The sequence below is a fragment of the Rhinoraja longicauda genome, chromosome 4 (genome assembly GCF_053455715.1).
Source record: "Rhinoraja longicauda isolate Sanriku21f chromosome 4, sRhiLon1.1, whole genome shotgun sequence".
NCBI classification, from domain to species: Eukaryota; Metazoa; Chordata; class Chondrichthyes; order Rajiformes; family Arhynchobatidae; genus Rhinoraja; species Rhinoraja longicauda.
The window spans coordinates 35818736-35833186 of record NC_135956.1 but is presented as its reverse complement, the minus strand read 5'-3'; the positions used below and the strand labels follow the sequence as shown (position 1 = coordinate 35833186).

General features: G+C 39.8%; 1 protein-coding gene across 7 annotated transcripts in view; it reads left to right on the top strand.

Annotated features, from left to right (window-relative positions):
• The window catches only part of LOC144592693 (solute carrier family 45 member 4-like), a 59806-nt gene that overhangs the window by 22127 nt on the left and 23228 nt on the right, over window positions 1-14451 (top strand). For all 7 annotated transcript variants that reach the window (XM_078397542.1, XM_078397539.1, XM_078397540.1 and 4 more), the window contains one exon: window positions 13803-13991. In XM_078397542.1, coding sequence (XP_078253668.1) covers window positions 13803-13991 — 189 coding nt within the window. The remainder of the gene's footprint in view (window positions 1-13802; window positions 13992-14451) is intronic.

The window sequence follows — 14451 nt, the reverse complement described above, 5'->3', positions numbered from 1 at the left end:
AACCACTTTGGAACTGCATCTTATTTTGAAAAAGAAAATGCATGACTATATTATGAACTTGGTGATGCTTTGTATTCTGTTATAATGCCAGATCCACTTTTAGACACGGATGAAACTGCTAACCAGTCCATTCCACTGTTAGAAAGATTTAATCATATCCTATTTTGTATCATGGTGTCTGAGTCTTTGATTTATACTTCTAAAAATCTAAATTTTTTGTCTGCCTCAAACATTGTGTGAATTTACCAAGTAGAGCAACTCTGCACATATATTCTGATATATTCAGTGATCATGAGTTTGCTTTTTGTTTGGGGATTGGTATTTGGCATGAACCATTTTGCAAACACAATAAAGTGGATGATAAGTGGAATTGAGGCTCAGATCAGGAAAAAGGAATTGTGACTCGGTTATAAGCAACTGGGATTGGTATAGGACCTTCACAATGAACCAGAGGGATGTGCGATGTGTTGCAGAGCAGAATGATTTTGGGGTGCAAGTACATAGTCTGAAAGTGGTGCCACAGGTAGATAGGGTGGTAAAGGAGGTTTTTTGGGTAAATTGGCTTTCATTAAGAAATTGCAGCAAATTGTAGGTGTAGCCCAGTCTATCACAGACTAGACTTCCTACCATTGACCTCACCCAATGCTCTGCACTGGCTCGAAAAAGCAGCTATTATAATCAAAGACTTATCCAACCCCAGTCATTCCTTCTCCCTGCTCACGTCGGCAGAAGGTATAGAAGCTTGAAAGGGTGCACCAGTAGTCTTGGAATAGCTTCTTCCCCTCTGTTATCAGGCATCTGAACAGACCTTCCATCCAGTACTGACTGACTCATCTCTACACCATTGCAGACATTAGACTGCCCATGGAACTAATGTGCTACAGTGCTGAGAAATATATTCTGCACTCACTATCTCCTTCTTTGCTATATTGTACTTGAGTTTGGCTTGATTGTATTTAAGCATAGTATTATCCAATTGGATAGCATCATGCAAAACAAAGCTCTTCACTGTACCTCAGTACATGTGACAATAATAAACCCAAACCTTACCAGTCGGAGAATAGAGTTTAGAAGTTGGGATGTTTATGTTACAGTTGTACGGTGGGATCGCACAGCATTGTGTTTAGCTTTTGTCACCCTTCTGTAGGAAAGATACCATAAAGCTGGAAAGGGTGCTGAGAAAATTTACAAGAATATTGCTGTGACTCTAGGGTCTTCTCTATAAGAAGAGGTGGGGAAGGTTAGGACTTTATTCCTTGGAGCACAGGAGGCTGAGGGGTGATCTTATAAAGGTGTATAAAATCACGAGGGGAATAGACGGTGAACATTCAGTGATGTCGGTCGTCGTCCCCGGATAAGGGAATCAAGAACTAGCGAGTTTGAGGTGAAAGGGGAAAGAATTAATAGGAACCTGTGGTATTTTTTAACACAAGGTTGAGTATATGGAAGGGGCTGCCAGAGGAAGTAGTTGAGCCGATAGAATAACATTTTTGTCAACATTTGGTAAACTAGTATTCTAAATATTTATTATTTTTCATTTCAACATTGATTTCGGAGTAATGTTTTATCTAGTTATTTATAGGTTGGGAGGTCAGTGGTCAAGCTGTCATAAAGGATTTCAAAACTCAACATGCCAAAGTAAATACTCCATCTTATTCTGGATCTTTTTTAATTTCTGATTATTTGCATCTACAAAAATGTAGTCTTTTTGATTCTCAGCTAGGATGTGAAAAATAGATATTTCTGTTCCTCATGTTCAATGTTAATTCAATAAAAGGTATATGGAAATGTTGCTCTTACCTATCACATTGCAACAATGGAAAAAGAGCTGAACTGAGCTGTTTTGATTTTTTTTCTCTTTTCCCCACATTAAAAAAAGTTAAATGAAATTATGCTGGTAATATTGTCTCCTTTATAATATAGGAAGTTTTACTGCTGTGGTAGATATTGTGATCTTCAGCTAGTTGCTGGCCCTATCCATTGCTGCCTTTCTTGTATTCCACCATCAAATCATTTGACCATGGCTACCAATACAAATTCAAGTCCACAATAATAGTGCACTACACTATTACCGTTGTTAATCTATTGCCACATTGTAGGGTTTGTATGATACAGTGGCACTGACTAGTAAAAAGAAACTGCAAACACTCCAGAGCTATGATCTAGTGTTATTTATATTCATTTGCCAGTGTTGTATATTAAACCAAGTCTGGAGAATGCCAAATGTTTGTCTTGCTGCTTGGCTCTTCGCTAATTATGTGTTACTGAAGCCAAATATAATCTCAATTGTGCAAAAGATTTAATCTCCTGAACTATCAAGAAGATGTATCAAATTTAGTGGGGCAAATGTTCAAGGCTTCAGTCTGAAAACTAATGTTAATTAAGTTCCTGGTTTTTGCAGCGCAGAGTAAACATGTTCAGAACTGTGACATGTTTTGCTGATTTTTTTAAGCATGTGTGTTATTTAAGCATGTGTGTTGAACTGAGCTTTGAGAAGGGATTGTTTGACTTCTGGAACAAGCAACAAAAATGAGTGCAGGAGTAAATCCATCTCGTCCCACAAGCCAGGCCCTATTATTTCAGGTAATCATGGTTTATCAACCTCTGGCCTCGACAACTTAATTTACTGATCTTTCAAAATGTATCCGCCTTTTTAAATACCTCCAGTGATTTTTAAACTCCACAACCCTATGGATTAGAGATTTCCAGAGATTTGCCACCCTTTCAGAGAAAACATTGCTCGGTTTAAATATCTGCCTACCTGTAACGATGTCCCCTTGTTTGATACTCAACGGATACCATGACATGCCTCGTATGATCTTTTTTCAATGAGATCACCCACATTTTAAACTGAAAAATAAATTTCTGATATTTTTAGCCATTTTGTGTGATTTCTTGTCATCCCAGGAAATTTCCTTGGTGAATGTATCCTGGCCTACTTTCAATGTTACTGCTTTCTACAAAGATGGAGGGAAGCTGTACAGGGGGCTGTATGGTTCTGCCAATGCCTTGTGCAATTGTACTGTATGAATGGGCTAAGCTTGCTTTGTTATCATCACTAAATAATTGTTCCCATACTTTGCTTTCTACACTGCAGAGAAGCTAATGTTAAGCAGAGAATGACAAATTCTTGATTAGAAAGGGTGTCTGGGGTTATGGGGAGAAGGCAGGAGAATGAGGTTGAGAGGGAAAGATGGATCAGCCATGATTGAAAGACAGAGTAGACTTGATGGGCCAAATGGCCTAAATTCTGCTCCTATAACTTATGAATGTATGAAACAGATTTCTGGCCTGGAATGTGCAAATGCAGATGTTAAGGAACGACCAAATCATTTAAAGACTGCAGATGGAGGAATCTGGAGCAGAAATCGAGCTGCTGGAGGAATTCGGCAGACCCGGCTGCATCAGTGGAGGGAAATGAACAGATAGTTTAATCTGAAAGATAGTAGATGGAATGTTAGTAATACCAGTGATAGGAAAGCAATTGTCATGGATAATGAGTGGTTATCTTGTGTTATTTTTTGAAGGAGGATAGCAAGAGAGGGATCATATCAATGCTATAACTTGGTTGGGTGATTACTTAAAAACAGCAGTTTATTTGCATTGGTCACAGAATATGACTTGGGAGGGGTGATGAATACTTGAATGTTTGGAAAATTAATGGGTGGGTAGCATGAACTTTAAATTGTTACAATGCTCATTTTTAAATTTGCAATAAATGACACTAGCAAAAATGGACCAATTGCCCCCTTAAGGTTATAGTATAGTCGGGGCTGATGCCACAACTTTCCCCACTTCTCCTATTCCTTAAGTTCCCAATAGTTTACATTTCTATCAACCTCTGCCTTGAATATATTCAATGACTCTGCCCGTGTACACAAAGAATTGCAACACTTAGAATAAATTCCTCATCTGTCTTAAATGGGACTCCCTACTAGATAAAGATCCTCTCATTCTTCTCTACTTCAATTATCATTCTCTTCGTACATCAAAGTTTTCATCTTGGAATCAACCTAGTTAACATTTCTTACTGCTGATGCAATTACAGTGCCCTCTAATGATTGGGACTAAGACCCATCATTTATTTATTTGCCTCTGTACTCCACAATTTGAGATTTGTAATAGAAAAAAAATCATATGTGGTTAAAGTGCAGATTTTATTAAAGGCCATTTTTATACATTTTGGTTTCGCCATGTAGAAATTCCCCCCCATTTCAGCGCACCATAATGTTTGGGACACATGGCTTCACAGGTGTTTGTAATTGCTCAGGTGTGTTTAAATACCTCCTTAATGCAGGTATAAAAGAGCTCTCGGCACAGTCTTTTCTCCAGTCTTTCCATCACCTTTGGAAACTTTTATTGCTGTTTATCAACATGAGGACCAAAGTTGTACCAATGAATAACCAGAAGAATTCTCTATAATAAAGAAAAATTCCCAAACGTCTGTCTGACAGATCAGAAACACTCCTGGAGTCAGGTGTGGATTTGTCAATGACCACTGCCTGCAGAAGACTTATTGAACAGAAATACAGAGGCTACACTGCAAGATGCCAACCACTGGTTCACCGCAAAAATTGGATGGCCGGGTTATAGTTTGCCAAGAAGTACTTAAAAGAGCAACCACAGTTCTGAAAAAAGGTCTTGTGGACAGATGAGATGAAGATTAATTTATATCAGAGTGATGGCAAGAGCAAATTATGGAGGAGAGAAGGAACTGCCAAGATCCAAAGCATACCACCTCATCTGTGAAACACAGTGGTGGGGGTGTTATGGCCGGGCATGTATGGCTGCTGAAGGGACTGGCTCACTTATCTTCATTGATGATACAACTGCTGATGGTAGTAGCATAATGAATTCTAAAGTGTATAGATACATCCTATCTGCTCAAGTTCAAACAAATGCCTTAAAACTCATTTGCTGGCGGTTCATTCTCCAGCAAGACAATGATCCCAAACATTAAAAAAAGCTAAAAAATGGTCAATTATTAAATAGCCAAGTCAATCACCTGATCTGAACCCAATTGAGCATGCCTTTTATACAGTGCATTCAGAAAGTATTCAGACCCCTTCACTTATTCTGCATTTTGCTACGTTACAGCCTTATTTTAAAATGGATTCAATTCAATTTTTTTATCATCAACCTACACACAATACCCCATAATAACAAAGTGAAAACGGGTGTTTAGAAATTTTTGCAAAGTAATTAAAAAGAAATAACTGAAAAATTACATTTACATAAGTATTCAGACCCTTTGCTAGGACACTCAAAATTAAGCTTATGTTCATCCTGTTTCCATTGATTATCCATGATGTTTCTACAACTTGAATGGAGTCCACCAGTGGTAAATTAAATTGATTGGACATGATTTGGAAAGGCACACACCTGTCTATATTAGGTCCCACAGTTGACAGTGCATGTCAGAGCAAAAACAAAGCCATGAGGACAAAGGAATTGCCCGTAGACCTCCGAGACAGGATTGTGTCGAGAGACAGATCTGGGGAAGATGGGAGAACCTTCCGGAAGGACAACTATATCTGCAGATCTCCACCAATCATGCCTTTATGGTAGAGCTGCCAGACAGAAGCCACTCCTCAGTAAAAGGCACATGACAGCCCGTTTGGAGTTTGCCAAAAGGCACCTAAAGAACTCAGACCATGAGAAACAAGATTCTCTTGTCTGATGAAACCAAGATTGAACTCTTTGGCCTGAATGCCAGGCACCACTCATCGCGTGGCCAATACCATACCTACAGTGAAGCAGGGTGGTGGCAGCGTCATGCTGTGGGGATGTTTTTCAGTGGCAGGAACTGGGTGACTAGTTAGGATTGAGGGAAAGATGAACAGAGCAAAGTACAGAGATCCTTGATGAAAACCTGCTCCAGAGCATTCTGGACCTCAGACTGCAGCGGAGGTTCACCTTCCAACAGGACAATGACCCTAAGCACACAGCCAAGACAATGCAGGAGTGGCTTTGTGACAAGTCTGTGAATGTTCTTGAGTGGCCCAGCCAGAACCCGGACTTGAACCCGATCGAACATTTCTGGAGGGACCTGAAAATTGCTGTGCATCGATGCTTCCCATCCAACCTGACAGAGCTTGAGAGGATCTGCAGAGAAGAATGGGAGAAATTACTCAAATACTGGTGTGCCAAGCTTGTAGCATCATACACAAGAAGACTTGCTGTAATCGTTGCCAAAGGTGCCTCAACAAAGTACTGAGTAAAGGGTCTGAATACTTATGTAAATGTGATATTTCAGTTATTTCTTTTTAATTACTTTGCAAAAATTTCTAAACTTCTGTTTTTGCTTTTTTATTATCGGGTATTGTGTGTAGATTGATGATTTTTAAAAATGAATTTAATCCATTTTTAAATAAGGCTGTAACGTAACAAAATGTGGAAAAAGCGAAAGGGTCTGAATACTTTTTGAATGCACTGTATGCTGAAGAGAAAACTGAAAGGGACTAACCCCCAAAACAAGCAAAAAGCTAAAGATGGCTGCAATACAGGCCTGGCAGAGCATCACCAGAGAAGACAGCTAGCAACTGGTGATGACCATGTATTGCAGACTTCAAGCAGTCATTGCATGCAAAGGATATGCAACAAAATACTAAACATGACTACTTTCATTTACATGACATTGCCTCGTCCCAAACATTATGGTGCCCTGAAATGGGATGACTATGTATAAACACTACTGTAATTTCTACATGGTGAAACCAATGTATAAAGATACCCTTTAATAAAATGTGACAATGTGCACTTTAACCTCATGTGATTTTTTTCTATTACAAATCTCAAATTGTGGAGTACAGAGGCAAATAAATAAATGATGGGTCTTTCCCCCAAACATTATAGTGGACACTATGTTCTTCAAATATAACGACCAACACTTTATGCAGTTTTCCAGCAAGTTCCCACAGATGCTTGACAACGTGACATCAAAACATCCCTACTTTTGTACATATTTCTTGTACATATAACTTATATTGTACATATAACTAGAGGCAACATTTCTTTGGCATTCCTATTTACTTGCTGTATAGCATGTCAACCTTTTATTTCATGCTGTTGGGCTTCGTCCCTTCTAATCTGCAACGTGTTATCATTTTGCTCTATTTAAATTTGTCCTTCAGTGGGTCAATTACATTTTCCCACATTGTGCTTTTGCCGCGTTTTTGCTCATTCCTATCTCTTTGCAGTTTCTGTATCTTTCTTATAGGTGGGTTCGGGTGTATCATCAGCATGTCTGGCTGCAGCACATCTGCTCACTTCAAGTTGTCCATTCTTCTGTCATTGCCATTTTCTACTTGATTTAAGACCATTTCCATTTGAAAATTGATACAATAGATTTTTGTGGATGAATTTTTTACCCTTTCATTGAGAGGTTTCTGACTGCAACGTGTTTTTGTGGATATAATATTTGCATTTCTAAGATTTTATGTCCAACTTTGCATCCAAGAATAGGCATGAGGGGAGACCTACATATTGATAGACTAGTTAGCTAACTTGGTTCTGAAAAACTATGCATGTCTGATGATGCAAGTATGAGATTTTTTTTAATCCTAGAGAATAATTGTCTAATCTTCCTCAAAGCTCCATTTGAAATTCGCTCCTCAAATCTTTTCATACAATCTGTTTTGGAATAAATATTTTCATTTGAGTTTGCATTTGGCCGGATTGATAGGCTGGTGTACTTTAAAGATACAGCAAGGACTTTTGGCCCATTGAGTCCACGCCAACCAGCGATCACCTGTACACTCTTTCTATTCTACACACTCGGGACAATTTGAAGAAGCCAATTAACCTAGACAGTTAACCTAAAGAAAATTGGTGCACCCAGAGAAAACCCACCCGGTTACAGGGAGAATGTATGAACTCCATTTAGACAGCACTCATTGTCAGGATCGAATCCAGGTCTCTGGCGTTGTAAGGCAGAAACTCTACCACTGCACCACTGTGCTGCCCTCAAATAGCTTAATACTATTCAGTGAAATGGTCGTGCTGTTCTGATTCCACAAGATTAGCATCTTGGCATTAAGCAGCTTTTTTTTCTGATTTGAAGATTTATTGGAGGCTTTCTGCGTAAGGTGGTGAAAAATTATGGATGACATTTTGCTAGTCAAGGATAGGAATTGCTCATTATTTAAAGTGAAAAGCTAGTTACAACCCTATCTCTGTCCCCTCCCCTTCCCAGTTCTCCCACTAGTCTTCCTGTCTCCTATCTTTGTCCCGCCCCCTCCCCTGACATCAGTCTGAAGAAGCGTCTTTACCCGAAACATCACCCATTCCTTCTCTCCTGAGATGCTGCCTGACCCGCTGAGTTGCTCCAGCATTTTGTCCACCAGCTAGTTACAACCAATGGCTTACAATAGGTGCTAGAGTAGGCCATTCAACCCTTCGTGATCATGGCTGATCATCCATAATCAGTACCCTGTTCCTGCCTTCTCCCCATATCCCTTGACTCAGCTATCTTTAAGAGCTCTATCTACCTCTCTCTTGAAAGCATCCAGATAATCAGACCACTGCCTTCTGAGGCAGAGAATTCCACAGATTCACAATTCTCTGGGTGAAAAAGTGTTTCCTCATCTCTGTTCTAAATGACCTACCCCTTATTCTTAAACTGTGGCCCCTGGTTCTGCACTTCCCCCAACATCGGGAACATGTTTCCTGCCTCTAGCGTGTCCAATCCCTTAATCTTTTATGTTTCAATAAGATCCCCCTCTCATCCTTCTAAATTCCAGTGTATACAAGCCCAGTCGCTCCATTCTTTCAACATATCCAGCCATCCTGGGATTTAACCTCGTGAACCTATGCTGCACTCCCTCAATAACAAGAATGTCCTTCCTTAAAATTGGAGACCAAAATTGCACACAATACTCCAGGTGTGGTCTTACCAGGGCCCTGTACAACTGCAGAAGGACCTCTTTGCTCCTATACTCAACTCCTCTTGTTATGAAGGTCAGCATGCCATTAGCTTTCTTCACTGCCTGCTATACCTGCATGCTTACTTTCAGATTTTCCAAAAATGTCAAGTCTCCATATTCAAAATAAATAGTTGCGTGCTAATTTGATGTGGAAGGTGGAAGGGACAAGAACTTTGTTGTTTATTAAATCAGCTCTGGAAGACTCCATTGAATACTGCAAGGCAAAGTATTTTCACTGATGCATTATTTTGGCTGTTTTGAGGGGATGAATTTTGCAATTGTGTTGGATGTTTTCCAGGTACAGCTTATGACCTTTTCAGGACTATTTATATGCCTGCTGCAAATGAACACCATGTTTACATTAGAGATGAATTGGAGATGATGGAGGAGCAAGATGAGATCTTCTGGAAGAGATGTTGTGTCACAGTTGTCTGCAGGGAGACACAGTTCGGATGGGAACAGTGTGTTACATTCCTCCACTCTTATCAAATTTGATGTGACTTAAACCTCTCCATATTATTTTTGCCCCCATTGTGGATAGATCAGCATCTCATTTGGACTATGGAAGCAAGGGTTTATGGAGAAAGGGTCCAGCAGTCTGAGTTATTGTCCCTTCCATACCCCTGACCGTTCACAAGCTCGCATGCTGAGAGATCCAGGGTGTGGCTGAGTTTGCAACCTAATTTGAAAGGCAAAGTTAGAGGAAAGGGGAGGCAGGAAGATGGCAAAAGTTATGAGGTTTGGAGCAACTAGTTTAATTAGGGGACAGTAAAGATACTTTGAGAGTCAGTCTATGGAAGTTGTCAGGTTCAAGGGCTCTGAGGAAATTTAGGGTGCAGGGAGTCAAACTATATGATGAAGATGGGGGAAGCATGATACAACAGAACTTGATGCATCAGTTGATGTGTGCATATGACAATCAGAAAACGATTGAGAACATGTTTGGGTAATCCACAGTTTGTTTCAGGATTGGTTCTCTGCAGCCACAGCTGGGTAGGAACACAAAATTAAATGGATGAAGGGGGCTGGACAGGAAGAAGGGATGCTCTGAATCTAGCCTTTCCAGCCTTGGTAGTTTGGTGGTAAAACAACAGTTAAATTGATGTAAAAGTTTTAAAAATCCTGTATGTCAATTTATATTGCTATTGACTGTAAATAGTTAATTTATATAATTTGTACAGGTTATATTGTTATGGGTTGGTTACATTTTGGGAAAATAAAAATATGGAGCATTTCTACCTTTAAGAACTCTACCATGTCATAAGGTCATAAGTGATAGGAACAGAATTAGGCCATTCGGTCCATCGTATATTCTGCCATTCAATCATGGCCGATCTATCTCTCCCTCCTAACCCCATTCTCCTGCCTTCTCCCCATAACCCCTGACATCTATCAGATCATTTTAATATATTGAAGGCAAAGGGTTCTCTCTAACTGCAATGACTAATACAACAAAGGACTGTTGGCTGGAAGCTCACCCATGCTCTTAACAACCAATGTTACACATCAAGTAAGAATTAAAATCTGCTATTAGTTTAAGAGCAGAAAAACAAAGCAGGCTTTGGTTCCTCTTTCAGATCAATCTAATGTGGAGTTTAAGTTTCTGCAATTGGAATTCCATTGCATGGATTCTGAAGTGCCTGGGGTGATTTGGAACAGCACTCTGCACCGAATGGACAGTGGAATGGTGGATGGTGCATTCATTCCACTGTTTATGCTGGGCTTCTGGGTGTTCTTAATACATAGACTTTAAATGTTCAATGCCATTCTGGATGATGTGCCACTTTCGAGAGGTCATGGGCCAGAAAATTGGTGAGGATGTTACATTTTTCCTCCAAGAAGGCTTTGAGATTAATGTATTGTCCCAGTACACTGAAAAGCTTTTGTTGCATGCTAACCACGCAAGTCTTTTTTCCCCCAAGAAGACTTTGAGGATGTTCCTTGAATATTTTCCTCTGTTTCAAGTCAAGTGTTTTATTGTCACATGTCCTGAAACGATATATATCTATTGTTCATTTTCAGGCTCTTACACCGCCTTCCTGGTGGCAAACAATATGTGCAGGAGGAGGCCATTCGGCCCTTCGAGCCAGCACTGCAATTCAATGTGATCATGGCTGATCATTCACAATCTGTACCCTGTTGCTGCTTTCTCCCCATACCCCCTGACTCCGCTATCCTTAAGAGCTCTATCTAGCTCTCTCTTGAAAGCATCCAGAGAATTGGCCTCCACTGCCTTCTGAGGCAGAGAATTCCGCAGAGTTACAACTCTCTGACTGAAAAATGGGAATGTGGCCAGGGTGGTATGGGTCACATTGATGCAGGCTGCCTTTTTCAGGCAGAGACTCCTGTAGATCCCTTTAATGGTGGGAAGGTCAGTACCAATGATGGATGGTAATATTTCTGAGAGGTTGTGATTGTATTTATTTCTGAAGTCTGGTGAATAGAGTTAACTGAGTGTAATTAGGGCCCTGATGGGGATTTTCTCCTAGAATGGTGCACTGATATTAATTTGCTCACAATACTAGTAGCTTTTGCAGTGACTATATTCCTGTTTCTACAGGAAGTCCAAGTGTCGGTAGCATGCAACAGTGTAGGAATCGCTGCTGCCCAGTGTTTTATGACAGCTTTGAGGTATGCCCTTTTCGGTTGGCCAAAGGCTGTGCTGACATGTTGAATGTGATGGTGACTCTCTCTTCCTTTGCAAAAAGGTGGCTTGAGGAATTAAAGGCAGTGGACCACAGAAATGTGGAGTGAGCCTTAATGGAAACATGTTCTGTACTTTCAATACGTAGGGATCACTCATTTGAACGTCCTGCCTTGTGAATAGGAAAAAAATGTAATTTGTTTTTAAATGAACACTTTTCAAAAGGGAGTTCAGTTTTAAGACTGAGGAAATAAATTGAATGTAGCTAACAAATCCTTGATTGATACCCTGTTTCTGCCACTTTTTACACTACATTAACTGCATCCGGCTGTTTCCTGTTCAGATTATTAACTGTATTCATAATAGCTAGTAGTACTGAGCTATCCACCTGCTACTTATCTAGGGCCAACAGGAAATAAAGCGTTTCTTGTGCCAATAGGAAATAATATCATTGTTCTGGCTGAGATGTGGGATAGATAGTTGCGAGTAGGCTGTCAGGCACATTAAGCTCGAGCCATTCTCTGTGAACTGGACAAACACAATGTGTTTTCCTGCAGCATGAATTTATGCACATATTATTGTTTTCAATCAGCAAATTGATGCTCAATACATTCTGTGTTGTGAGAAATGCCATTTCAACTAATCCCACTGCTTTCCAATTTTAGTAAAAGATCAGGCTTTCCTGTTTGTTATGAATGATCCATTTCCATTAAAATAATATAATTGCCATGGCAGATCTCCAAAAGGTGTTTTTAAGCTGCTGATTTAAACGTTTAAAACAAAAACAAATCAAAACCATGGGAAATATCTAAACATTTTAATGAATGTAATATTTCTGAAATATACTTCACTATTGTTTATATTGAAGGCATATTATGCACATTGCGACCATTTGAATTCGCAATGTTAATATTTCAGCTGTAAGTTATAAGCTAGCTGTAAGTGGCTGATATCATGTAGTACAAGGTCTGGAGCTGCCCTGCAAAAAGTGAGGATGTTTAAGATAAGACATTGTCCTGTAGTGATTTGTCTTGTCCGTAATGACTTGATCATCATCACATTTGAGCAACAATTGACTTGTACAACTCTATCAATTGTAATAGAAAAACTTTAATATAGGCTGCTATAGACAGAGGTGAATTGGAGATGCAAGGAACTGAATATGCTGGAATCATGCCTATAATACAAAAGAGAAGGGGGACTTAACCAAAATTGGAGACTTCAATATTCATGCCATTAGGTTGTAAGCAACACAGTGCCTCTGGCAATGCCGCTGTCCAAATGCAAACTGGAATTAGACCATTTGTAGCTGATAGCTTGCATGAAAATACAGCAAAAATAAACTAATTTGGGGGATAATGGGAAGTTTCCTATTTTAATGGACTTCTGTAATGAACAAGAAAATAATAGTATTTGGTGGGCTTGGGGACAGGTTTTAAGGGCAGCGCAGAGCAATGAAATGGCATTGAAAACCAAAGGGGTAGGCCATTTAGAACGGAGATGAGGAAGAACTTTTTCAGTCAGAGTGGTGAAGGTGTGGAATTCTCTGCCTCAGAAGGCAGTGGAGGCCAGTTCGTTGGATGCTTTCAAGAGAGCTGGATAGAGCTCTTAAGGATAGCGGAGTGAGGGGGTATGGGGAGAAGGCAGGAACTGGGTACTGATTGAAAGTGATCAGCCATGATCGCATTGAATGGCGGTGCTGGCTCGAAGGGCTGAATGGCCTACTCCTGCACCTATTGTCTATTGTCTATTGAAAATGTGATGAAACGTGCTTCAACCATCCTGCAACATATTTGCCCTTAATCCTAACCTGACCCACTGTATTCTTCCCACACACCTATTACACTTGGGGCAATTTAGTGGTCAATAAATAAACCCATGGGTTTTTGGGGTGTGGGGCAAAAATCAAACCATCCAGAGGAGATCCACACAATCGCAGGAGAATTCTCATTTTTGTACCTTGCCGTGCACTGAGCAAGGACAGATGTATGTACCTTTTGCCTGAAATTCCTGCACTGATAATAGTTTCGGAGATGATATTTTGAAATTATTAATGTCAGTTCCTAGACCAGATTTGATTTCTTTAAAGCACAGTCGGCTTCCTTGGATCATTCTACATTAACTTGCATAAGAATTAGAAAATCTGAAATGGGAATGAAAACATTTCTGTAAATGATTAACTGAATTGTTTGTCTACTTACTCTACTTACAAAGTTTCAATTTTGTTCTTGCAGGTCTTCCAGAACAATACTACAGCCTCACCTGGTTTCTAAGCCCAATCCTAGGACTGATCTTCACTCCACTGATAGGTTCTGCTAGTGACCGTTGCACTTTGAGCTGGGGTCGCCGTCGCCCCTTCATCCTAGCTCTTTGTATTGGAGTCCTCTTCGGAGTTGCACTCTTCCTAAATGGCTCCCTCATAGGTAAATAATGGAACGATTGTACTTCGCCATGCAACTATTGTCATTCATGACATTGTAAATCATTTTAGAATAAGTTGACCACTTTTGAGGTACTGTAGTTATTTAAGCTACATTATTTTGTGGTTTGTTCAATCAACTTGACTACAAGAATTGTGCCAGAGAATTAAACAACTGTCAAGCAGCAGAGAAGTCAATTGTGCTGTTATCCATAGGTTTATAAGAGACTTGCTATTTGGTTTCCATTCTGTTTGGTGTATTAATGACTAAATTATTTGGATTTAAATATAAGTAGCTTGTCATAAATGTTTGCAGATGATCCAAAACAATGGCAGTATGATTGAGTGGGAAGAGGAAAAGCATGGATGATCTTGACAGCTGAACAGTAAAGTGGGAAATGAAATAAAATCCAGTGAAACATAAATTATTGCTGCTGGGGAGCATGAAAGAAAATCTACAATAA